The sequence below is a fragment of the Lepisma saccharinum genome, chromosome 8 (assembly GCF_977018435.1).
Source record: "Lepisma saccharinum chromosome 8, izLepSacc3.1, whole genome shotgun sequence".
Taxonomy (NCBI): domain Eukaryota; kingdom Metazoa; phylum Arthropoda; class Insecta; order Zygentoma; family Lepismatidae; genus Lepisma; species Lepisma saccharinum.
The window spans coordinates 32,250,951-32,278,056 of record NC_139236.1 but is presented as its reverse complement, the minus strand read 5'-3'; the positions used below and the strand labels follow the sequence as shown (position 1 = coordinate 32,278,056).

Genomic DNA, 27,106 nt, shown 5'->3' with positions numbered 1-27,106 from the left:
TAACACCTTTAAAAAGTTTATTTAACTGTAAATAACTAAAAACACATTTAAATATGTGCTACACGATAATTTTTAAATGACAAAAAAATAAAAAAATGTAGAATTTCACACCAGAAACTCTCACAAATTTCTGAATTAAAATTGAATATCACAAATTGGGTATACAACATACTTTTTATTCTGGCTACAATCAAATTTTGTATGAACTGAGTATTAGACTGTCTTTTTCTTTGTTCTTCTACAAGCCTACAATACCTATTATTTAAATGTGCTCAAATCATATTATGTTAACGTGAGTGCCAGATTACTACTAACTTCATCAACATGGGGAATTTATCTGGTGCAATATATCATCTAACTGCTGTTGATTTATGCTCCTTTTGAGATTATAGTTGAATGTTCTGATCCTTTCATCCAACATCTCTTTTGTAAAATCACCTCTTAAATATGGGTCTCTCTTCCAATGGTATGAAGAGCTAACATTTACAATAAATTGCTTTATCTTCCTATAACCATCTTTCATATTGTCTAAATTAACAACACATGAAAACAAACCAGGATTTTCTTGGTGAACTTTGAAATAATTTTCCCTTGATTTTAGAATAGCGGCACTATAAGTATTTAGCAACTTTTTGTATCTAGGTGGAATATGGTCTAAAGTAGAACTATACCTAGACTCTCTCGTGTAACTTGGTTTAATTCTTGATATATGCTTCTTGAGAGAATCTGATTCAGAAGAGGTTCGTTTCCAAAATTCAGTAGTTTTATGGAATGATATCTTAGTTATCTTAAGTTCTTCACTATCAAGTTCAATGTTAACGTTTCCAATATTTTCCTCCTTTGGTTTTTCTTTACTATTTGAATCATTGTTTGATTCATCAAACTTTACTGGTTCCGGCATGGAATGCTTGCATGTGTCAGACTCCATAGAGTTATCCTTATTTACTACGATCGCTTGCGAAGAACTACTTTCAGCAACAGCTGCTGACTCCTCGGCGACTGTTGCATGAACTTTGCTTGACTCTTCTAAATGTCCTCTGTTGTCACTTAAATTGCTGGACTCTTCTTGATCTCTTGGAATTACACATTGATTTTTGCTCTCTCTTTTTAACTGTGCACAACACTCCTTGCAGCGGTTTCTTACCAGGCCTTGAAAATCCAGATCAGATAGATTTCCGCTTTGAAAAGATTCCTTGCGGTACAGAATGAGGTTATCAATATTTACCTCAGAACTCATATGTGAGAGCTCAGGATTTTGAACATTTTCTTCATTTGAAGGAGCCTCAACCAAGTGTTTGGTAGTTTCCTGCATAGTGCTGGTATTTCTTTGAAAATCATCAAAATATTCATTGTCAACTATGTGCAACAAATGCTCACTAGCAATTTTATTATGAACACATGTTAACGACTCACTCTTCTTGGAATTACCAGATGAATCTTTCCTGTCAGCATCCACAGACACTTCTTCTTCAGCATCCACAGACACTTCTTCTTCAGCATCCACAGACACTTCATCTTCAACATCCACAGATACTACTTCTTCAGCATCTTCATCCATTCCCTCTGTCTTAAGAAAACAGCAAGCTCCCTCTCGTAATACATTTTCTTCTTCCTCCCCTTTAATACTGTAGCAGAAAGATGAAGATTTCTTGAAGAGAGGTACTGGTAAATTATACAGCATGAATTTACTACCTTCAGGATTACTAAAACATTCAACTCCAAATGTGTGTACAGAATTTTGTTTATGCAGCTGTTCATGCCTGAGTTTCTCTTCTAATTCCATTATATCAACTACATTTAAGATGGAAAATAACTTCATAAGCCGCTCCTTGTAAATATCCTCGCAGAAAGGCATTGCAAGAATAAATATGGGCTTGTATGGTGATTTTCGAATGCTGAGTGCACCAGCCAAATTCATAGATGTAATGCAACCTTTGTGTTCAGCAAATGCCAATGCTAATTCATTGTATGAAAATCCGTATGATGCTCCAAGGACATCTGTCGTGCTGACAAAATATCCAGCATCAAACAAGTCCAAGAATATCTCATTGCTTACAAAATAATGATGTACACCATCCATTTCACCATCTAACATTGGACGTGTTGTGTGATTGACACCCATGCGAATGTGGCTTCGTAATTTTCTTGCAATTCGCGAAGCCAAGTAAGTCTTTTGAGAACAAATTGGTGCAACAATCACAAAAAGGGGAGGGCACTTCTCATCGACTGGAACCACATCACTGTTAATGTATGGCTTGTTTAAGTAGTGAAGTAGAACATGTTGCGCATGGTTCTTTGCAACAGATATATCCAAATTACTTGTGTACATTAACTTTGCTGCTGTACGCTCCCGAACACCAACTTCTTGTCCATCAAGTGAATTCAATGCTGGTAAAGTGCAAATTGCAATTTCCCGATAACATGGCCACTGAGTTACCTCGTTATTCAGCAACACAATCTCCTCTAAGAGCTTCAGGGTACGCAACTTGCTTATTTCCATAAGATCTCTAATCTCATTATTAAATAGATCAAGAGATTTAAGTTTATACACTTTTTGAAAGAGAGAAAGAGAATTTATATGATTATGATTCAGTTTGAGGCGATGAAGCGACAGTAAGGTCCATAATCCAGCAGTTTCCGATACATCATAATCTTCAATTCTGTTATGTGACAAATTCAAATCTACAATATTCATATGATTCAAATTCTCCAAGGTATAAATTCTGTTGTATGAAAGGTCGAGATACGTTAGATACCTTAATGACTCAAGGCCCTGAATGGTCCTAATGCAATTGTGAGACAAATTTAACTTCACGAGAGACCAGAATTCTTTCAAGTCAGAAATTTGCCCAATGCTATTGTATGAAAAATCTGCTTCAGTCAGATACATTGGAGCCTTAAAATGTAGAACTTCCGTTAGCTTGTTATGGGAGGCATTCAAGGTTTTGAGGTAAGGCAAAGTGCTCAATGGTGACAAATCCTCAATGGAATTGAATGAAATATTAAGATGCTGTATATGATTATGAAATCCAAGCACGGATATTGTTCTCAGTTTCCTGTTCGCAAGATTGACACGCACAAATGTAAAATCATTGTCATATGGTGTGCGCTGCAAATGCGACAGTCCACTTAACACAATTCTGTCTGTAAGAAAGCCTGTTTTTTCAAGCCAATTGAGAGCTATATCATCATAGTTAAGAACTGGGTCATCTGCTGGTTCTACATCCTCCAAACCTGTTTCCAAAACAAAATCTTCAAATGGATCAAAGTCGTCAGGTATGGTGACATCTTGAATGGGCATTTTATTCACTTCAATAAGGCTAGCTTTCTGTTTTGGGGCTGCACCTTCTGGCACTTCATTTTTGTCTTCCTTGCTTTCTTCATGCTTTTCTTCTGGGGAAAGACCTCCCTTCTTACCTTTTTTAGGTGGCATCACAGTAAAGACTTTTGCAAATAATGTTAATCACAAAATGCAGATAAAGCTGCAATGTAAAAATAAATTTTACTACTTTAATATATAAGAACATGGGAGTGAAATTATACTGTTGAGCTAATCTTTACAAAGACATACTGAAAGAATTTCAGGCTTGCCCCCCCCCCCCCCATATTTCTAAAGAAAATCTAGTCAGTATTTTGTAAATGCAGTTATAAAACAATATCTAGTCAATATTTTGTAAATGGGTGCAGGATGAAAATGTTATATTCTAACACTAACATTACGAAGAGGGTGTTCATGCCCAAACTAAGATCTTAACTTTATGGTTTAAAAAAAAAGATGTGTGATCACATGAGTTACTCATAGCAGTAAGTTCCAGGTGTCTTCTATTGGTGCTAGTTGGTGTGCATGACTCAGGTTAACTGACAGTTTGTTATTGAAAATGTTGTTTCACAGATGCATATATGGAAGACTACTTTGTCAAGTCTGTGAAATAAGGGTGCGATACTAGTGGACATTTAAGAGAATATATTACACTCAGTACATTGATGAGATAACCAAGTATACTAAAAATACTTAAGAGGGAGGTGGAGTTTGGCGAAGGTCGCCGTGGAAAGTGCTTAAATTTAACATGGGCTTTTTTGCATTTTATTGAATATAACGTTTTAGGACAAAAATTTGCCGGAAAACACGCAGTAGATGTGAACTTACTTTATGAAACTTTGAGTACATGACACATTTATGCAATTTCAGTCCGATAAATATGCACAAATTCCATTATTTTTTTTCAATTTCCCATAAGGAAATACGTAAATAAGCACAGAATGGTTATAGGATTTGTGGGTAGCACCAACGAAAATGGCCATTATGATGCATACTAACGTAATGCTCAATCCTTTTATGACTAAGCTAGGGAGGGCTTTTCTTTTAAAAATCACTTGCACAGCCCAAAATGATTGTTTAAAAATGTCATGTATTATCGACGGCGAAAGATACGGCCGCTTCAGCCGAATTTCATTCATCATAGTTCGACACTTGGCCACTAGATGCCTCTGTTGCAAAATTGCCCCAGGCTGACGGTGAGGGCTAGTACGCGCGGGTGTTTGAATCCTCTGCACAGCTGGGTTCCGTCCCCTCGTCAGAAGGTCCCGTAGCTGTCACAGCTTGATTTATTGCCTCTTCCCAGGCAAGAAACCAAGAAAGCAGGAAGGCCATGAGTTTGTGTATGTTTGATTGTAGAGAAGCAGAGCATATTTACCATGAATTGGAACCAGTGACACAGTAACTTTATCTCGATCTTACCGCGAAGGACGTATTTAGGGGGGTCCAGGTGTCCCAACGTCCCCCCGAAAGTATTACCAAGTACAAAAAAATTAAATAATGAGATCATAAAACTTCAATTAAGTAATGACAATAAGGTGGTTGTTTAATCGCAAATTGTTTATTTCCGCAAAAATATTGGAAAGTAATACGACTTTGAATGACAGTACCAAAGAAGATTTATGCAAGAATTATTACTACTTATAATAACATGCAAAATATTACCAGGAATTTTACTTTCGTCAACTGTATCTAACATCATTTTTTCATACTCAATAAATATTATATTCTTTATCTATTTGACATTAATTTCCTTGCCAGGGCAGTTTCTATTTTTTTAAAATTTTGCCGACCTTAACTACACGTAAGCTAGATAATGAATACGTGATGTTATACTGTATCACTGTTGTTATACCGCCTTCTTACCTATTCATCTTATAAAAATATATTAATTAATTTAATATAATTATACTTATTTTAATTTAACATTATTAATATTATTATTTTGAGACATTACGTTAGGACGCCGCTCCGAAATATATATCTAGATACGTGCCTCGTGTTCGATTTGAATAAAATGTAGAAAAGGCGGGGAGGGTGGTGACGCTTCTTCTTTTTACATTTCGATAGTTTTACCTCACATGTAGTACTTTGTGAGTCAACGGTGGGACGCGCGCAGGTTCGAGTCTCGTGGATGAGCGTGACAACTTTTCTCCTGATATTTCGGCCAGTCAAACTCGCGGGCCGCATGTGAGCCCCAGCATTCGTTAATGCGGCCCGCCTTGGCCCCACTTAACACTTCATGCTTGAAATTATCTATACATTTGTAGTTATCCCGTTTTCTCTTTTCTTGTGATACAAGACCAGACTCATCCAAACTTCAACACATTGACCAATTTTCCCTACACAGGTATACATTCCCTTATAGAGTAGGTGTTGTGTCAACTAAGCAAGCTGATTGACAGGTTACTTCTGAAGTACGAAAATATCTTGCCAGCTGGGGGAGGGCAGCGTGCATACTTTCTGTCGCCTATGAGTCTGTTTCTTGATTTTTAAGGATTTACCTGGAAGAAAAGCCAGTTTCTGTAAAAGTTTCAGAGAACCATATCGCTGTCCAAACTTCGTGGGAGTAAGAAAAGGACTATAGAAGAGGAATGCAGATTTTTCAAGTGAAATGCTTACTTTTGTTGTGAAGTGAATACTGAAAAGCGTAGAAATTTTGTACCCTGATAAAGTAAATTCATTCAGAAATATTTCTTTATCACGAAATAAATTTGCCATAATCTGTGGCGGAGTGGTTAGCACAACCCGTCGCGACACCAGAGGTTGCGGGTTCGAATCCTGGCCTGAGCATGGGTTTTCTTTGTATGTGTCCCTTCATCAATTTCATCATATCATTACTCATCCTCATCGTCGCCATTAGCCAAACGTTGCAGAAAAGCAACGCTAATAAAAAAATCAGAGGAGAGGATTTATTACTTAGTCAACGAACAATTGAAAGCGAAAATTGTTCGTGTTGTTGCCTTTTCGCTCACAATATGCGAAATTACGGACGTCTGTGAGCTAGCTCGGTTTGCTCCCTTCACTCGTGGATGCGATTCTTACCTCGATATGACAGTAAAACTACTTGAATGATTCCTCCCCGTGACACAAGAGCTGATATTTTGAAGGAAGTGGAGGCCATTTTGCAAAGTTACAGTCTTCCGTTATATTAAAACTTTTTAATAAAGTTATAATTTGTCCAAAGTAAAAATACTACGTGATGAAGTTGGAAACAGGTTTCAAGACTTCAGAGGGTGCGAAGGGCAATAATCTTGTTCTGCTCTGCTCCCTTTTCTTTAAGATGGTGCGTGTGAAAGTCCTGACTTCGAATGGAACTTATTTAATTGCAGTGCAACTCGTATTGAAAAATAAATATCGCGAGGTGGGCTATCCTTGATTTTTCTTATATCTCCAATAGCAGTACCCTCGAATAAGCTATTTTGCTGTAGAAATTTTATTAATTTTGGTTGCACTTGCCTTGGTGAAAAGTTGTTTTCCATAATGAAGATTAATGAAACAGCCGAATGATCAAGAATGACTGACAAAACATTTGTTGTCTGCATTAAGAGTTTCATGCTAACAAAAAACTTATTGCAGACTTATGAGAAGCTTGTTAAAAAAAAAAAACAGTGAAATCTGTGCGAAACGAAACTATAATTGCACACAAACAGTTACAATTGTAACCAATTTATACTCGAAACTAACATGTAAAATACTATAACCATGAAAAAATATGGGTGGAGGTCTATATAATTTACATATCGATGCTGCAATAATAATCACTGGAATCCCCCCCTCCCCGACCCCATTGGGTTGAACCACTTAGTTCTGGATTTTAAGGTGTTGGGGTTCTAGATATGTGGCCCGGATAGTTTTGACATTATCGTTATGCGGCCCTACTCACGAATTGAGTTTGACATTGCTGGTCTATAGTACCTGTTGAGGAGATATATGCGTGTGTGTGTGTGTGTCATAGAACATCACTACTTCCAAACAAACTTGATGTGGCTCTTACAGAAACATCTGTTTTGGAGTGGAACGATGACGAAAAGTTTACACTGGCCTCCCCGATGGTGCAGTGGTAGCGTCGTAGCCTTGTTATCAAGGGGTTCCAGGTTCGATACCCGGTGGAGGCACATAGTGGTTCGGATTCAACTTTAAACTGTAGGTCCAGTCCCGCTTAGCCTTACTGTGCATAAAGTGGGCTTAAAACACTAAATCAATCAACCAACAAAACGGTTTACCGTTTCTTTGCAAATCTTCAATTAATGTAAAATTTAGTATAAAAACATAATTTTTGCTGACTTTCTAACTTGAGATTTAAAGACAAATTATTACTTCGAATTCTTCATTAAAAATAACAAAAGTGATATAAAATATTGGATAAAATTCTTGCCTTCGCTGAGAATCAAATTAGAGTGTACAGGTTAGGAAAGTAGAGGGAGGATTTCCTGGCGTCTTCCCCTTCAATGTGAACGGTGCCTCCTTCGTTCTACATTGCATTCAAAATAGTTTCAGATATATTTTGCATCCCCTATAGCATAATGGTAAAGGTGACCCTTGTAATTTAAAATATCCTGAGTTTGGTATCCGGTGGACGCCTAATAGTTAGTTCAATCCCACTATAAATATAGATCCAGTCCCGATTAGTCTATCTGTATATAAAGTAGACTTAAAACAGAAACTCAAGATACTCAAACGATTATCATAGGGTTGGCGGCGATTGGTGCAGTTATAGAGCCCCCTCTGCTCAATCAAAATTATGAAACATAAACTTTTCAGTCAGTAAAACCATCGTGGTACGAACATTAAAATTTTTGTTTCAATTACATATTCGATGTTGATCTTGTCCAGCAGATTACCAATTGTGATAACTTTTCTCTTCTTTAAAAACTACACAAGGAAACAAGTTGAAAACGTAAATTGGACAAGGTTTCTTCTCTAGAACTGATTTTTAAAAGACCATGTCTTAGAGAAGCTCTGAAGGATATTCTATTCTTAAAACGCCAATCAGAATAAGGGATCAGCACTTATGTATATTTTCTCCCGCAGGCACGTGACCGGGGGGGGGGGGGGGGAGGGTGAGGCTGAAGACCGTTCCGAAATCCTACAAATATGTAATTAAAATAGGATATAGCGGTGATTAATTTTACTTACATTAAACATCCTGTACAATAACTTGTAATATACTGAGAAATTCATTTTCAGGGGTTCTATTCCCCACTTCTTCGCCCTTAGATGGCAGCTGCTGATAAGGGATGAGCCTTCCCCCCGAAATAAAATTCTGGCTACGGCCCTGCTGTTCTGCATCGTGACTGTATGGTCCGATGCATCATGGTTTGAGCTCCGTCTACGGGATGCGCGCAGGTTCGAGTCTCTTAGGGGAAACGTATCAACTTTTCTCCTGAGATTTCGGCCTGTGTATAGGGCCGGTTGCCACCCACCATCGTGAGGAGATTGGGAAGCTATGAATGAGTCACGGAAACCTACAACAAAGATTAGGGGTTCGTCGTGCTGACCGCACATAACTGGTTGGACTGGAAGTGAGGCCTACAGTCGGTAGGTGGGCTCTGGCCCTCAGGGGCTGTAGCACCACGAGTTTACTTACGTATATTGGCGTAACCAAGTGTGGGTCCACAGAGGCTCGGCCTCTCCTCGAAATTCTGTCACTTTATTTTGACCAATTCACTGGGATTTTTTTAAGAGTACTTTGTAACACGTATAGTGCTGATCTTGAAGATCATACTATAATTAGTTGGACTGAAATTTCACTTGGCAAGCAATCAATTAACATTGGGAAAAATCACAATAGGAGAGAGCAACTAATGTGATGCAGGAACTGGTCATATGTTTCCACAGGGGATTCCCATCATCACTGAGAGTTTGTCCCCACCCTTGGCCGATTAGCCGGCCCCGTGGCGGAGTATTTATCTCATTTCGCTACGACGCCAGTGGTCCCGGGTTCGAATCCGGTCTGGGCATACGTGTCCTTCGTGAGTGTCTCTTCATCGATTACATCATATCATCATTAGCCAAGAGTGGCAGAAAGGTGAAGTAAAATAAACAAAATCAATCAATCTTGGCCGATTAAAGCTGCTGTGAACTCCAACGATGAGAACTGTGCAAAGGGACTTAATTCAGATCATAACAAAGAAAACTACTTCATCAAAGTGTATGTTCAATATTATACTATTGTTTCCTGACATCTTTGTTACTACTGTACATTTTGTTACATTGTTTTGTCCGTCTTTCTCCTTTTCAGTTTTTCCATATGTTATTACGCATGTCCACGTTTCCCCTTTTTAAATTCCAGGTAGTTTCGCTCCTGCCCATCTCTAATAGGGACTCGATTCGTTAATAGTTGAAATAATAATTGTTACTAATTCTTGCCTTATTATTATTATATTGATTTTGTATAAAAAAACACCCCCTTCAAAGAAAAATACTTTCTTTCAACTGATATTCTCTACCGCCTTCTTTACTCTCAATTGATAAAATTCCAACCTCAACAAGAAAATTCAACATAATTATAGTAGCCACTGTAATCAACCAAATTTATTCAATCAAAACTTTAGTCATGAATGTTCTGTCTCTGGAGCCTGCCACTCGTCTCGCTCCATGCAAGAGTCTGCCAGCAAGCAGAGAAATGCAAATTGCTTTGCCAGTGGAGAAATTTTAGCCTCCGAAACCAGAATTAAAAGAAACAGGTGGGTGTCCTTTTCCTGGAAACCTCACTGCGGGAGTCACGCGGAGGGGAGGGGGTGGTGAAGGAAGGAAGGTTCTCTGGCCTCAGGCTTAGGACAGCCGAAAAGAATTCCTAGTCCTCTGATATGTCGCTAGGTGTCTCTGTATCGCATCGGGCCAGGAAACTACTTTCATGCCAACCTCCAGCCCACTCTTAAATGTTTCAAACATATTATAGACCTCCTGGAGTGACAATCCAGCCTGTGGTGCTGTAAGCTCAAAACAGTAATTGTTTTAAATAAAAATGGAATCCAAACTACTGAGCCTTTACTGGGGATTGAACCAAGAACACCTTGATTATTACAAGGTAACAGTATCTGTGCCACTCTGGAGGCCCAAACATATTTATAAAATAAACATTCAATCAAAAAGCCAACCTTTTTCCAACAGTACTTGCAATTTGTGCTTTAGCTCTACAGGCTAAATTAAATCTTAATCTCCCATGAGGTAGCAAACATTTATTTTAGAGTATTAGGAAGATTTCAGACTGACGTGACGCATGACAGGGGGATTCTCACTGAAGAGACAAGTGACATGGCACTTTCAGTCTATAAGCAAGTTTTCACCATGCATGCACGAACAAGACCGAGGTGACACAAATGGTCCAGTACCAAAAACAAACAACATGTGCTGGTTGTCACTTCAGTCTGAGAGCTCCCTAAAACAGGGCATATAAGAATTCACATAATAGAAATATTTCAGCATACATGTTGTGAGTAGTAAAGTCTTATAATTGTCCTGAAACATCTAATAGTTTGATATTAAGACTAGTGTCATATTTTATGACACCAACATTGAACTCTGACATGGGAGCCATATCATGTAAAGTATGTTTTAAGTCCATTTTATGGTTAAATATGCTAATCAGGACAGGATGTACAGTTTTAGAATGTAATTTGAACCAGAGTTGTTAAATATCCAGGAACCTATAGATTCTAATGGGTTCTATTGGGTTCCACAACAACACCAGAACATTTTTTCTTGCACAATTTAAATTTGGTCCAAGTTGCATATTGTTTCAATTCAATATGGAACTTATGATTCGAACCAGGGTTTTCCAAAATGCAGTAGCCAGATGCCCTACCAACTGAGCTCCTATGCACACATAAGGAAAAAACAAATTATTACCAAGCAGCAATGGCAAATGTGTATTGCAAAATTGGGCATTAGAAACTCACAACAGAAACTGCAAGTGAAATAGGTTGGCTGCAATCAAAAAGAAATATCCCCCCCCCCCCCAAGCTAGCTCTCAAAAAAGTCTGCATTTTCGCAGCTCTAGGAAGATGCAATAGAAAGTGATGACTATGTTACGCTCTGCGCAAATAACGTCTCTTATAGGATCTGGCATTAAGGAAGATTTCACACCAAAGTGACAAGTGACACACAACACATGTCATTTGGGAACAAACCAACCAATACCTAGGTAGATACAATTCAAACTGTACAGGCATCACAAGCTGCATTTGACTTGTGAAGTCTGCTTTGGATGATGTGCAGAACAAGACAAAGACACATGTAATAAAAATTTGCCGAACATTGTGCTGAGCAATTCATTTCTGATATGTTAAGGACAGTGGGGAACCATTTAAGGATTATAATGTCCAATGTAAATAACAAGAACTGCCCTGTAAATATGATGAATATTGGTAGAACAATGATAACACAGGCCTACATGGGTTTGGATGACTTGCAGATGACTGGTGTCTGAATAATTTCAGCATGCCAATTTCAAAAATGAAATCCATCTTTGCCCATCATACAATTATTACAACCCACTACGATAGTACTAAATATTGATTGTAAACAAGAACTTTTCTTACTGTTTGTGAAGATAATTTCTGAATATCTTCCGTAATAGCACACAAAACAAAATTAAATTGATTTATTCTTAAAGGAAAAATGTGTGAACTTCGTTTCATTGTGAGATATTTTGTAATTAAGTTATAATGGTATCCTTCATTTATCCTTTTGTACTCTTCACAATTGACTGCCCTGAAAAAATTCAAAGTCCTGAATTCGTAAATTTGGCAACATAGTGCTTCAAATTCCACAAATAGTATCCAACTTAGCAACAGTTTTTCCTTCTAAATGAAAACACTCTTGTGAATTTATTTCATTCTTTCACATTCCATGAAGTTAGAAACCCTAAATCAGTAATATAATACGCAATTAAACAAAAATCGTAAATTGGAAATACCAATATTGATTTTTTAAAAAAGAGTGTTCTGAAATAGAAAATAGGGGAATTTATGTGCAGTGGGAAACACTGAACTGGTTCTCTACCACCTGGAGAGAATTGACATCACATTTGAATGTAATGAAGCAAATTTCTCTAGATTTTAGGCAAAATTACAGTAAAGATAAATTGCACAATACCAGACGATACTACAAAGTGTGTCTTTTCCCTGATCTGTGGCGAAAAATTGTTCGGAACTCTGGGAAAATATTCTTTGAACTGAGATCGACTTGTTTTACAGAGTTTCACGTTAGTAATCTCATGGAGCAGTTGGTTAGATGGTAGTGTTATTATGGTTTTTCGTCAAGAAGGAAGCATCGTAGGTTCAAATCTCACCCACCCCTGGTTATTTTTTCTTATTGTTATTTACCGAGTACGAAGTGTTGTAATAATGTAATATAAGATTATATTAAATCACTGTAAATATTTATGCGATGCATACCTCGGGAATATTTCTACTCAACATCTTGATTTCTGGCACAACCTTTCTATTCATTCAGCTGCCAAAAGTTATGTTAACAGACATTAAATATTTATATGTCATAAATATATGTTCTTAAACTGGATGTTGTAATCAATGTGTCCTCGGTTTTATATCAGGTAGAGGATCCTTGCACAATGGTTCGGATTCCTGTTTAAACTGTAGATCCAGTCCCGATTAGCCTATCTGTGCATAAAGTACACTTAAATGAACAACAACAAGAATACACATACACACAAATACGGTGTTCTTTGTTTGTGCTCTTCACTGCGGACCTAAAATATACGTCGGATTTTCAAATGATACAACCACAAATATTATGCTATATTCAACGTTTGAAACTACCCACTTCAGACATTACATCGCATGTTTCTGCATCCGCAAATGCTGGACATAAATTGTAAAAATATCAACGGAAATATCAAAGAAACGCAGATAAGCATTCTCGTCCAAAGCCGTTCACTTTCCGAAAAAGATTTTGCAAACAAGTAGGTTTGAACCCATGACCTTGAATTCCGCAAGCAAACATGATCCCTCCTACACCACACGGTTCAGATATTTTATTCGTTCGGTTCGAGGGATGAAGACATACTCGTACACATTTCTATTGTGGTGTAGTGCAGTGTGAAGTGGAAAGTTTTAGGTATTTGCTAACGTCTTTAGGATAGCTGAGGAATGCTTGTAGGATTAAGCATCATGACTAGGGCTCGGAAGTTGATGACCTAAAAAAAAAATATCAAAAGATGACCTATAGAATGACCTAAAATTGGTAAAAAAATATTATAAAATAATTTTCGCTGTAAAAATCAAACCTTGATTCTTTCTTAAATTACAAGAGAGTAAGTAGTCTAATAAGTCGATGAAGCCAGTTGTTTGGTGGTTGAAACTACTGAACCAAAGGGGAAAAAGCAACTAAGTAATAATGTAGTTTTCTTTGTTTACTTCAAGGTTACATAAAATATACCTCAAGGTTTTTCTTTATTAATCATTCATCTCCTTTCCAGCGGAGGCACATATTGATTCAGATCCCACTTTAAACTTTAGGTCCAGTGCCAATTAGTCTTACTGTGCATAAAGTGGACTTAAAACACCAAATCAACCTATTCACCTCCTTTCAGAGTGGGCCTTCTACAATACTGTAGTCAGTCAGCATCCGAAAATACAGTTCTGCCAGAGTATAATTTCATTTAATATTGTGACTAATTTTATTTTAAAACCACAGATTAAAGCGATAATAGTGTCCAGAAAAAGAACTTCAAGGCAGTCTTCACACAAAGTATTTTTATTCATTGCCAAAAATTTCAGTTAAGAATAATATTGTGCTTTTCCATTGACCGTATTTTCGATTCATGGTGAATTTGCTAAAAGCACCATGTCAGGGAATTTAAATATAAGTTTTACTAGTAAATGCACTTAAAATGAACGAAACAACAGGGGAGAAGAAAAATAAACCTCCAAAATAAATAAAAAGCAATAAAAACTGTTAAAATTATTGACAAAAGCAACAAAGGCTGAAAAATGCAAAGAAAAATGTAAAACAAAGTGTTTTCAGCCTCTAACTGAAGGGAAACTGACATGGATTCAGGTTTATCATTGTTTTTACGGGTCAGAAAAAAAGTTGATCTTTCATCAACTTCCGGACCCTAATTACTAATTATGACCATTGAAGAAGTTGGAGGGAAGGAGGCGGCTTACTTAAATTTTGCTTGCTGAGGGATCGTATCGTCTCATATCTCCACTTTATAATGCAGAAAAAAATTAGGTTCATATTTCGAAAATGACTTCCAGTTTTCCACCACGAAAATATGTTTTTCATAGTTTGAAGTTCGTTAGGATGCATTTGTACGGATTTCTATTGTTTTAATTTCACATATATTTAAAATTTCATACGTTGAATATTCCTTTCCTCTCTTTTTTCCTAGTCTTAGGGAAGAAAGCTGAAGTTTTTTTGCAACCGTGGTCTGGTTCAAATGACTCTCTTTCGCTCTCCTGTTCCTACTTTAAACAAATTAAAGAAAAAAAAAAAAAAGACTTCGTACCTAAACGATTGCTTGTTCAAAACACGGAATTTACACACAATTTACAAAATATGAGAAAACACCAATAGACATGTTCATCACTTTTCCCTTTCAGCGTGTCTCGATTTTTTCTGATCAATTTCTCATCAAAATTGCCGTGAGGAAATTATAGGCATTACATTATATGTGAATTGGCTTCATCAAACTGGTAGCAAGTTTTCATATGAGCTACCTGGAGAAGAGGTAGTGTGCTTGATTCTCACGAATGAGGTTGTAGGTTCGATTCTCACGAATGAGGTTGTAGGTTCGATTCTCCACCTAGGTAGGATTTTTTTTCAGGAGTATATCTTTAGGTGTAAATTTATCCATCATGCTAAGTTAACATTGCTCTCTGTATTTCACGAGGTGAAAGGAAATAGTACGAGGAAGTTATTTCGATGATAGGAGAAATGCGCAGAATCAAGTTAGGTAGAGCTAAGTCTGTGATGGTGGTTCCGAATATTGCAAAGTTAGTAGGGAAAGTTTGTTACATCTGATACTCGTACTTTCTGTTAAAATAAGACAAACCTTTTAGATACAAAGCAGTGACAAATTAACGATCATTCCGAGGTTTTGAATTTTTTGTTTGTCACTCACTATATAAATACTTCTTAGTAGTTTCTTATCGCATCGGCCTCCGTCGCAATAACCATTTACTTATGTTAATTGGCGATTTACCATTAGTTTTAGATGCATGGTAAGATAGTGGTTAGGGGATTGACAACAGTCATTACGAAGGAACGGACATAAAATTACCAATCTCAGCAATTTGAACTCATTAAACTCTCTCCTACGTTAAAGTAATGCACTACATCACTACTTAACATAATTGTATATGTTTCTTTTTAGTATATCGAAAGTCAATATTTTAGATGTCAGTGAAGAACATAAACAATAACGCAGCTAGAAAACTTGACAGACTGCAATACCATTGAGTGAAATTGAACAATGTGTTACAAAATGGTGAATGAAAAACTGATTTTCCTCACGTTGCACGCACACTCTATACCATGCTCTCTTCTTCCCCAAAACTGTCTACAATGCATTTCGGAGTATAAGGAACTAAACTCAGTCATTGTAGATAATTTGTGGGTCCGCAATGTTGCAGTAAAACATTTAAAATTATACTTCATAGTTTAGGAGAGGAGTGGTGGCAAACTCGCAAACATACACTTTGCCATAAATGTAAAACTTTTGAGTTGCAATTTTTAGTGTTACAAAGATAACTTAAAGGATTGGTGTCATATTGTATCTGAGAAAAAATTGTCACCATGTTTAAAGATGGTGGACGACAGACTGATTTAACATGCCTTGCAAGAGCTTTAAGTTATGCTCAAATTTGAGGTTAGATTTTTGTAGATTAAGAAAACCAAGTCTCAGCTACGTTAGGACATTACTTGAGCTTGAAGTTTTTCATAAAAACTCTGTAATATAGTGTGTGGTTTAGGGAGGGTGGGGGAAGGTCACCAATTTTGAGACCACGATATCTAACAAATTTAAGTTTTTTAGCTGAAATTTATCTTGCAACTACAGTCGGGATGCGATAAGAAGCGGCGTGCAATCAGAATGCAGAACGTGACCAAATTCTGTCTCCTCGTTGGCTGCCATGTGGCTGGGGGTTTTCTTCGTTGCCATGTTCGCACAAACAGACGGACAGGCTAATCAGCTGTTGGCAAGCTCGGGAAAAAATAAAACGTCATGCGAAATTAAGCACGTACATATCAGTATGCTAATATATGTTATTTCCGTCGTAAAGTGATAATTTAACGAATCTAGAAGTTTGAATCTGAAGTTTCTTGTAGGTTTACGTTAACTTCCCGTGTGAATTTTACATTCTGGCAAGCATGAAACATTTTATCTTCCTGCTCTACACTGTAACGTGCATTTAATGTAGCGTTATAATGCATATTACAATTGTGTGAGTTGGTTCTGAAAGAAGTAACAGACAGTTAAAGGAAGTTGATCTTGCCAGTTACTCAGCACTGGGCAGTTAAGGTTAGATGCCTTCCTCCACGTGTGAAGGTTGAAACTCGGAGACGGCGGTGGCTTAGCATACACCACTCAAAAGGCAAGGTCTTGGCCATGATATGACAATAATATCAATCACCAGCTGTCAGTCGTGTAGTGTCAATCATATGATATCATCATATGATTAGGTGTCAGTCATCAAGTGCCAATCATCTGATGTCAATCAAGTGATATCATCATATGTCAATAAATGTGACAAATATCCAGTGCAGATGTACCTAGAAGGTTACGCATCTAGTACGGATGTGCCTGGCAAGGCCTTTCTTATAGAAATAGGACAGTTTGCGAAGATAGCCACAAAAACAGGAAAGAACACACTTCTGATTGACAGGCTGAGTAATTAGGCAAGGTCAACAACAAATTACATATACTGAAGATTGGAGAATTGAGTATGTTGTGTGTGTCGAAACGCTACCCGAGCTGTTTCAGGGTGCAAGTTCAAGGTAAGCTTACAACTGGGTTCAGTGTTGCTGGAGACTTAGATGCACCTTGTGTAATACCAAACTTAACTGATATGATTGGGTTAGAACATAGCTTAGGATTAGGATACTAACAACATAATATTGATTTGCTACATGTTAAATAAATTATATTATTCCGAATTGTGAGTGTCTCTAATGTTCCCTGAACTACTGCCCTTAAGAAATGTCTCTCTCTAAAAGAGCGGCATTTCAACACAGTAACCGAAAACCCTCATTGAAAGAACCTCTGTTGTGTTTTTACGCGTATTATGGTACATTGCAAGCATCAGTTACAGGCACCTTTTTACTTGTGTTGTATTGTATCATAATTACCTACAAAAGAAAATGCGTCTTGTGTTATGAACAACTGTGGCAAATCGTTCTCCTTTGATTTCATGCCGCCTCTCTTTGCCTTCTTTGTCACACCGTGGCGTTCGCAACTCAATACAGACTGCAGCTATGCCCGCCTATTGTTTTTGTATACGAAACTCGCACTTTGTTTTGTAACAACATGGAATTTATACTTATGTGACATTGTTGAAGCTTCAGAACGTACAAATGAAATGTATTTCTTGAAAATTAGGGCGAATTACGTATAACTTGGTTTCGTTAACACGTTTTTTAAATTATATTTTGCGGAACCTACAAAAATTTACCTTTTATATAGAATTTCACAGAACTGAGTTACTGTATTACAGAGAAGAATTTATCAAGAACAAATCAATTGTGTGTGAATTGATTGATTGAGTTTGTGTTTTAAAGTCCACTTTATGCACACTATGGCTAATCTGGGAATGGGCCTACAGTTGGAAGTGGGATCCGAACCACTATGTGCCTCGATAGGGTATCGAACCCTCAACTACTTGATTACAAGGCGACGACGCTTACCCTACCACTGTACCATCGGGGAGGCACATGTGGGGGTGTGAAGTGAGATAATTTGGGAAGCTACAGGATAATAAAACTGGCAATACAGAGTTCAATGAATTACAACGAAACGCTTGGGAATTGCTTGATTTCCTAAACATTAATGATACATTTGGTACATGTGTAATTAATGCTTCGATCTACCTGTATGTAAAAACATAAAAAATGAATGAAAGAACAGAAGTAGTAGTCAAAGAATCAGTTGTTTTTACTGAGAATGAGAACAATGGATGTGTTCTGTTGTTGACTGTTTAACGAGATGTTTAATCCTACATGTGTTTCTGTGGACTTGCGAAAATCCTGAAGTAGGTCAATCCGGCAACAGCACGTGGTTCCACGCCGCTTGCTAGCACGTCCCGACTTTAGATACACCTAGGGAATGATTTTATTTTGCATTTGCATTTGTTGAAAGCATTTCAAGGTGGTGGATTAAAAATTGATTTTTAATATTCTGATGCCACTTTCAAATATCTGCCTAAACTACATTTTTGGACATTAAGAAAATACACTTAAATATTTTAGGTAATTTCTTAAGCTATGGCGTGACAAATAATTTTTTTAACAATATAGTGCATATGCATGTTTGGATCCAAATGGGGGCCACTAATATTTTGTCCATGGGAACTGATAGTTTCATAGCAACCAGATATTTTGGAGGATGGATACGGTATTCCATTTGGATGAAATCAGCCAAGACAATTAAATATGTCAGCCTTATAATTTTGGCATGGTTAATACACGTAGAAGATATTTAAACTTGAAACATCCATGAGAATAATGGGAAAACACAACTGTGAACAAACTGTATTGAAGCAGATTTAAAAGTGTGTGTGCAGCTACCGTATGTTGTATAATAGGTAAAGTTAAAGTGCCCCGTTCATATAGCACCATACCATGAAGGGAGGGGTACAGGGGATATAGGGGTACAACTCGATATATTCTTGATCTCCGCCATTTTGGATGTGATGTATTCACAACCAAACTCCGGCTGCCTTTACCCCCCCCCCCCCACCCATTGATTTGAGGCTGGGTGAGTTCCAGAGCTGCTTTATGCACGGACAAGACCGGAAAATAACGACCTTAGATCACCCACCCCAAGATTCAAACCCGGGTCTTGTGCATGACATAATACCCCTAAGCAGTAGTATCTGATATGATGAAATATATCCATGCCCAGGCCAGGATTCGAACCTGGGACCCCTGCCGTCGTAGCATGATGTGCTAACTACTTAACCACGGAGGTTGACCTATCCACCTTAGCTATCAAATCTTAGTATAATATTGCAATGCGCAACCCTGGGAATGGTCATAGATATATTAACTATTACACCATCCAGCAAGAGTAGAATCATACTGTTGGTCAAATTTTTCAGAACATGGTATTTTAGATAATTTAAGCTTTTGTCCCACACTGTGGCTGTGAGGTCATGGCTTGGGCTCTGGCTATGGGATGTGTGCAGGTTTGAGTCTCCTTGGGGAAATGTAACAGCTTTTCTCCTGAGATTTTGGCCTGTGTATGAGACTGGTGAACACTCACCATCATGATTAAATTGGGGAGCTACGAATGAGTAGCATAACCTGGTTATGAAAACCTGCGACGAGGGGTGTTCGTCGTACTGAGCACACGTCACTCCGTAAGAGTAGGATCAGGTGGGAGTGCAGCGGGCAGTCGGTAGGTAGGCGTGGGCCCTCAATGGTCTGTTGCGGCACGGGTTATGTATGTTTTTAGTTTAATCATTTCAAGGTGGGAGACCTTGATTGTCAATTCTTAACTATGTTAACAGAAAATATTAAATAGTTTTTGATTCAGTGAACTAAAACAATACAAATTGAATGTTCCAATATATTATTATCAGGGAAAAATGTATTTCATTTTTAAAATATATGTATTCATAAACATAACCTGAAAAAACTCAATAAAACCCAGTTTTGTCCGGGTTTTATCTGGAAAAAAAAATCAACAAAAAACCCAAGAAACCCACCCAGGCAAAATGCCAACCCTGTTAAGGAGGCTACAGCACAATGAAATCAAACCTTAAAAATTAATGCCCTGATGACAACAATTTTACCCATAAATACATTTCTGACCTTTTGAACTTTACACATTAATTAATATACATTGTTAATTATTATGAAATATTAAAAAAATAAATTATGGAATAATCATAAAAGCATAATAGTTCAAATATGACAAATATAAAATTAGATTTAAATTAGTTATCAACCACGTGCAGTAATTGGCCTGTGTTTAAAATTATATCCAAACCATGGTGCCTCCACTGGGAATTGAACCTGGAACCCTTTGAATGTTACAAGACAAGAGCATTACTATATGCCACTCCGAAGGCCCAATTGTATTTATGAAAGAAACATCCAATCAAAAAGCCAGCCTTTTCAAACAACAGTACTCACAATTTGTTCTCTGGGCTCTACAGGCTAAATTAAATCTCAGGGAACTTTTAGATCAAAGCAACATGTGACATGATGCTTAGGAGGCAATCAGCAGCAACGAATCACACAGTAATGGAATAACAGGTTTAATGTGATTCTCTTCGATAATGTGAACTGACAAACCTGTTCTTGGATCTAAATCTGTAATGTCTAAATCATGTTCAATCCATCTTTTTCCCATTTGCCTATCTTAGGCCAAACAGCAAGAGAAATGGGAACAAAAATTGCACGAACATGGTTTAGACATTACAAATTAGATCCAGAAATGGGTTTGTCAGCTCACATCATTGAAGAGAAGCATACAACTAAAAAGAGCAAGCCAAGATGGCGTCGAGTGCAGGTTGTGCGAAATTTGTAGCTCTGCTCTTTATCTGTTTTGCACTTATACTAGTGTGAACTTGCATAGTGAAAAAGTGTTGTCTGCGTTGTGAAATTGCAGTTAACGATGAGAATATGTTTACGGATCAGTTCTATGACAGATACTTGAAAACTCTGAGTGCTTTTCCAACGCTTTGTGCTGTTTGAGGGGCAAGCGCGTGTAAGGATGCTTCGAGGAAAGCCTCGCTCGGTGCCTCAGCCAGAAGAGCATGCTACAGCACAGCTCCCTCCTGCTATTGCTGCATGGAGATGTCAAACTTCAGCCTGGACCAGGGTCGTCTACAACAGGAATAACAAGTGATAGTGCCTTTCACTTTTACTATTAAAACGTGCAATGTCTAAAGAATAAGATTTTGGGCTGTGAATTAATGACGACTCAGTTCTCAGAATACGACTGTGTGTGCTTTAGTGATTCATGGCTCAATTCTTTGGTATCGTGTGTTGAAATTCTCCTCTATGAGCAGTTCAATGTTTATCGTAAAGATCGTGAAATGCATGGCGGTGTTATGGTGTGTGAACAAGTGGCATAGCAAGATACGATTTACAACGAGACTACAAATTACACAGAGATCTAAGTATCCTCATACATTCAAAACTCACTTTCAAAAACCACATCTCAACCATCACAAAAAAGGCAATGTATATGCTAGCCCTACTTTACAGATTCACCGAAATCCATAACCCTAAAGCACTTTCCATTTACTTCAAAACATTTGTGTCACCCATTATAGAATACTGTTCACCCATCTGGAACATGCTGTCCCTTCTCATACCTTCAAGATGGACAGTGTTCTCAGCTTTTTCCTCTCCGTCGTTCAATATAGACTGCCCACCTTGAGACACCTACTTAAGAGAGATCTGCTTGTAAATTTAAACATAAATACTCCACGTAAAAATGTCGCAGAAATGAAATTACTACATAAGATCATAAATGGATGGTATGGTATGATTTGGTGCTTTAAGTCCACTTTATGCACAGTAAGGCTAATCGGAACTGGACCCACAATTTAAAGTGGGATCCAAACCACTATGAGCCTCCACCAGGTATCGAACCCGGGACCCCTTGATTACAAGGCAACCACGGATCATAAATGGAAACCTAAAATGTAGTATTCTACTCCACTAAGTCTCCCTCAGAGTGCCTAGACATAAAACACGGAGCAAGGAAACTTTCCACACTGCAACTCCAAGACTCTCACTCATACAATGTTCATTATTCCATAGGCTACCAAACCCAATCAACACCATCTCAAACTAAGTAGATATATTCAGTTCATATTCATCTTTAATCAGGACACCTAAAAAGGAGAACATGTCCGGATAAAGGAGGACTTCTGGTCACCCTACATATGTCTAGCTATGAATTCCATGTATTTTCAAACTCTAGTAGTATGTATGCAATAGGTAAGGCATAGCAGAGTGCGTTTTAGGAAAAAAATCATGACAGTGGGATACCTGACATGTGGCGTCGTGGCAAAGATGTGCAAGTGCGCACAGTGCATCTTGGAACCATCTAGTGCAGATGTTCTCAAACATTGGTACGCATACCCAGGGTATGCGATCAGCTCGGAAAAGAAATGTCAAGAATACTCACACGACACCCGGTCTCTCTAGGAGGGAGCGAACCTCAGCAAATGAGCAGGTCGCAGGTGGCAGATAGCGAAAGACCATCAGACATGATGGTTAGCTACGAATAAGGCAATAAGTAGTCCCGGACTGAGGCAGCAGTGGCAAGAGGGTCTGGAGAGGGTGGCTTTGGTCGAGCCTCACTCACTAGAACTCCAGAAAAGCCCCACGTCGACACTGTGACATGGCAAGACAATGCCACCATAAAAAAAGCACTACCGCTGCCTTGCAGGATGGGGAGGGATCCCCAAAGGCTAAAGGAACGAAACCTGACAGAAAACCAAGGGATGGGAAGGGGTCTGAAGGTACGATAATGCCAGAATACTTAAGGGAGTCAAACCAATACAGATCCTGGCCTTCCAGGTTGGGGGTTGGACCAACACCATTTTACGAAACCCACAAAGAAGCCTCCATATGGAAGATACACTAATGACAGACTTGGAAAATGCACAGAGACTCAAAAACAAACTGCAACACTGACTCTGGCCACGTGGAATATAAGAACTAGGGAGCGGTGATGTCCATTAAATATACACAATATTACACTTCGTCTAGAACCCAAAAAAGGAAATTTTAAAGTATAAAAAGTAATTTTGCCAGTTTTCAGGTTATTTTCTCCGATTTTCCCGTCATTATTCACAATATTCGGTGTATTTTTTCGTCATATTTCGTTAGTTCTTTCACTTTGGTAATATTCTTTTGAGTCTTTTCACCAAGGTGAACATAGGCCTATATATATCTCGCAGGATTGCAATTTACGAGCAAAAGAAATGCTGAACTGGTGAGTCTTTGTTATGTTGGGGGAAACCACCAGGCCTGGGGCAAACTTACATTTAAGATAAGATAAGGAGAGGCTGGAAATGTCCTGGCCAGATGGTGACAACTGCGGGGAAATTTTTGTGGAGAGTTGCGATGTTAGAGCGTGGGGGTGGGCTGCCCAGACGACAGGTCATACCGCTTCCAGGCTGTGAAACCCACTGGGAAATTTTTCTGTAGAATTCCACGATTTGAGCGTGGGGCTGCTCAGACGACAGGTATTTCAGTTATAAGTCGTGTGTTGCGTACAGGACATGCCTAAAGTAAAACCTAGTCGATCGTGTTTCTTGCGCCAACTCGTAAGTGAATATGGGGATGCCGTGTTCAGCACAGAACACAGCTTATTTTGTAAGCTTTGTGAGGTGAAGGTGAATGCCGAGAAATGTTTCACAGTACAGCAACACATTGGGAGGGAAAAAATTTGAAAGCTGCGGCTCAGGCGGAAGGAAAAAAGAAACCTTCCCAACTCCTTCTGGGACAAAGTGGGAGTGTCACCTCCAAATCTTCAGTTTTACCAGGATCTTTGCAAAGCTGTCATTTCTGCAAACATCCCGCTGAAAAAGATGGACAGTCCTGCATTACGCGAGTTCCTCGAACAATACTCGGGGTGGAACATTCCTGATGAGTCAACTTTGCGCAAAGGATATTTGGATGCATGTGACAACCAGACCATGGAAAGGATTCGCAATGAAGTTTGAAACAAGATGATGTTATTCTCCATTGATTAAACTACAGATGAATAGGGCTGTTTTTTTCCGAATGTGCTGGTTGGTACACTGGAAGAAGACTGTCCTGGACAAATATTTCTACTGACGACAGAAGTGCTGGAAAAAGTCAACCATCGGGCTATTTGTAAGTTGTTCGATTAAAGTTTGTTTCTTCTATGCCCTCAGGGAATTGTGAACGATAGTGTTCTCGTTTTTGTGTCAGATGCTGCACCTTACATAGTAAAGGCAGGAAAGCCTATAAAGGCATTCTACACGAAAATGGTCCACATTACTTGCCTCGCACATGCCTTGCACAGGGTGTGTGAGAAAGTCCGCAGACATTTTCCGGTGTGCCCTGCCTCCACAACCAGTTCTCACTCGGTGTGGCACCTGGTTAAACGCTTGTTTTTATTATTGCGAACATTTTGATATTGTGAAAACTGTTATTGACAGTTTCTGCAAAGAAGATGCTGCCTGCATCGCAATTGCCCAAGACCTGATGTCAGATTCTGACTTGAAGGGGCAGCTGGTATACATCAAGGCTAACTTGCCTTGAAAAACAAGGAGTGACAATGCAGTCCGTTGTGAATGAGATTCAGAAAATCAAAGAGCACCTTAAAGGAAGTGCTGGGAAAGAACTTGGGATACCAAACAATCTGCCAGGTGGTACAGATTCTTGAAGGTGAAAATTTCAACATTTTGGAAGAAGAATTGTCACCAGGAGACCTTGCTTGCCTGAAATACGTCCCCTAACATTCGTAGACTTCAAGAGAAGTTTCTCTATGCACAGGAATGTTCTGGCTAACAACAGACCTCCGAAAGACAATGATGGTGTACTGCAACTCTCTGTAAGGTAAGTGGAATAAAGCATTAAATATTTAGAAAGTGCTTGTATGTGAGATATTTCAAAACAATTTCTGATGTTAAAAATTACTTTTCTGACGTACTTTTTCCTGGGGGGGGGGGGGCATGTCTATGAACTCTTTCCCGGATGCATCCCTTATTTTGGTTTCCCATTTTTTTATACCTGTTAGCACGATTGAAAATCGTCAACAATAATGCAGCAACAGTAGCCTAAGCAGGATTTCATCAAGGAAGGGGGGGGGGTTATTTCTAAAACTTTCTCCAAAATTAAATTACCATTGTTTTATTATACTTTAATTAAATAGTAATACTCATAATAGGCCTACTTATAGCTAATTAATTAATTAGTTGATTTACTACTAATACCACTACTACAATTAAGTAGTACAGATCTACATAAATATAGCATTTATGAAAGCAATAGACCGAAATTAGTTTCTAGTCATTCGATTTTTAACAAATTTTAGGAGCATATTTATGTTTGTTTGTTACAAAATAATTGTGTAGTCAACGAAATGAGACATTTTTGACGTTAAGTGTGAAGAAAATCCATAAAAACAAGAAAATATGTTAAAATAAATTAAAATAATCAAAGTATGGAACTCATCCAAGGAGCTGCGGTAGTCTGGTCGGTAGGGCATCTGACAACCATGAAGGAGATCCGGGTCAGATTCCCGGATTTGGTTGGAATTTTTTCCGACTTTATCCAAGCATAAAATCGATAATTCACATCTAGATTGTCTTGTTGTTCTTACCAACAAAACATTTTACAATAGTTAAGATTGTTGTAATTTGAATTCAGAAATTCAACGTGCCGTGGTAAACAATGGGAAGGCAGACTGGTTACAGTGTATTCTTGTCCCTAGCCACTTACAACGATCCACGAACTTTCTTTACTTAATGCTCACACACAAAAAAAAAATACATGTTCATTGAACATTGTTGCAGTTGATACAAAGCAACTTTTTCTCTTTTAAATCATAGTTGCCGTCATAGTTTATTTTCAAGGTATTCACTTTGAAAGACGTGTGTGTTTGGAATGCTGTGCTTGTCTCTGTGCTGCATGGGAATAATAATTCAAATTATTGTTATTAGTAGTAGTAGTATTATCGCAGATCTTTGACTGTGATAAATTAGCCATTTTTAATTTTTTCCACAGCATTTTTCATATTATTTCAAAAGCTCAAAGGGGGGTTAGCTGTAACTCCCCCTTGCATACGCCACTGCAGCAAATGCAATATTCGCCCGCCACTTAAGAATTTTAACGATAAATATGTAGATGTACGAAAGCGTAATTCTTCACAGTAACGAACAGGTTTGCTTTTACTCGCAAATTTTAATTTACCGTACGCCATCGTTGTCTATAATATGCATATGTCCATTGACAGTCATATTATTATGAATTCTAACAATTCTAGGTAATGGAAATTTACTGAAATCGGAAGCGTTCTACTTCATGCATTACTGAATCTGTTCACTGTGGTAAAGCTTGCTTTCTACACATTTCCACCTGAAATAACCCTTTGCCGAGACAAAATTAATTACGAAAAGCATTCTACAATTTCAGTTTTTACATTTACTAAAAAGACAAGTGAATATATTACTATTTTTCGTGAAATATTGGCTAGGAAACAGGTAGCTGCATTCTTACTACTTCTGATGAAAAGTGAAGCACTTTCCCCTACCGCAAATTAACTATGCTTAATCGGACTCAGCTAGAGAATGACGAGCCGAAATAACCCAAAATCATGTTTTAAGAAATGTTCAGCATCTACAGAAAAAGAACATAACACACATTTATGCAATGCTTTTACTTTTAATTTTCTGTGACCTCCTTCCGAATGATCCATTCGAGTCTGCGCAACGGTAATGGATCCTAAAAGACGCCGACACAATTTATGCAAAGTTTAGTACGAAAAATAAAATTAATCTTTCATGACACTTGCATCTTACATATCCTTCACATTACTATGTATAATTTCTGCGATTATGTAACAAAATTAATACATAAAAAGTAAATATTTTTAAAAAA

The 27,106-nt window shown here is 37.9% G+C and overlaps 2 protein-coding genes across 3 annotated transcripts in view; both read right to left on the bottom strand.

Moving 5' to 3' along the window:
* Window positions 1–27,106, bottom strand: part of LOC145990912 (SIN3-HDAC complex-associated factor) — a 71,822-nt gene that overhangs the window by 44,649 nt on the left and 67 nt on the right. The gene's annotated exons all lie outside the window — the stretch shown is intronic.
* LOC145990911 (uncharacterized) lies at window positions 71–26,968 on the bottom strand. 2 transcript variants are annotated; one of them, XM_083126426.1, is made up of 2 exons: window positions 26,889–26,968; window positions 71–3,482 (listed from the first exon to the last, which is right to left on the bottom strand). In XM_083126426.1, exon 2 carries the CDS (start codon window positions 3,431–3,433, stop codon window positions 320–322), a length of 3,114 nt encoding a protein of 1,037 aa, XP_082982552.1. In that variant the 5' UTR covers window positions 3,434–3,482; window positions 26,889–26,968; the 3' UTR covers window positions 71–319. The 2 variants fall into 2 exon arrangements, with proteins under 2 accessions (XP_082982552.1, XP_082982553.1); XM_083126427.1 differs by having other exon boundaries at window positions 26,870–26,916.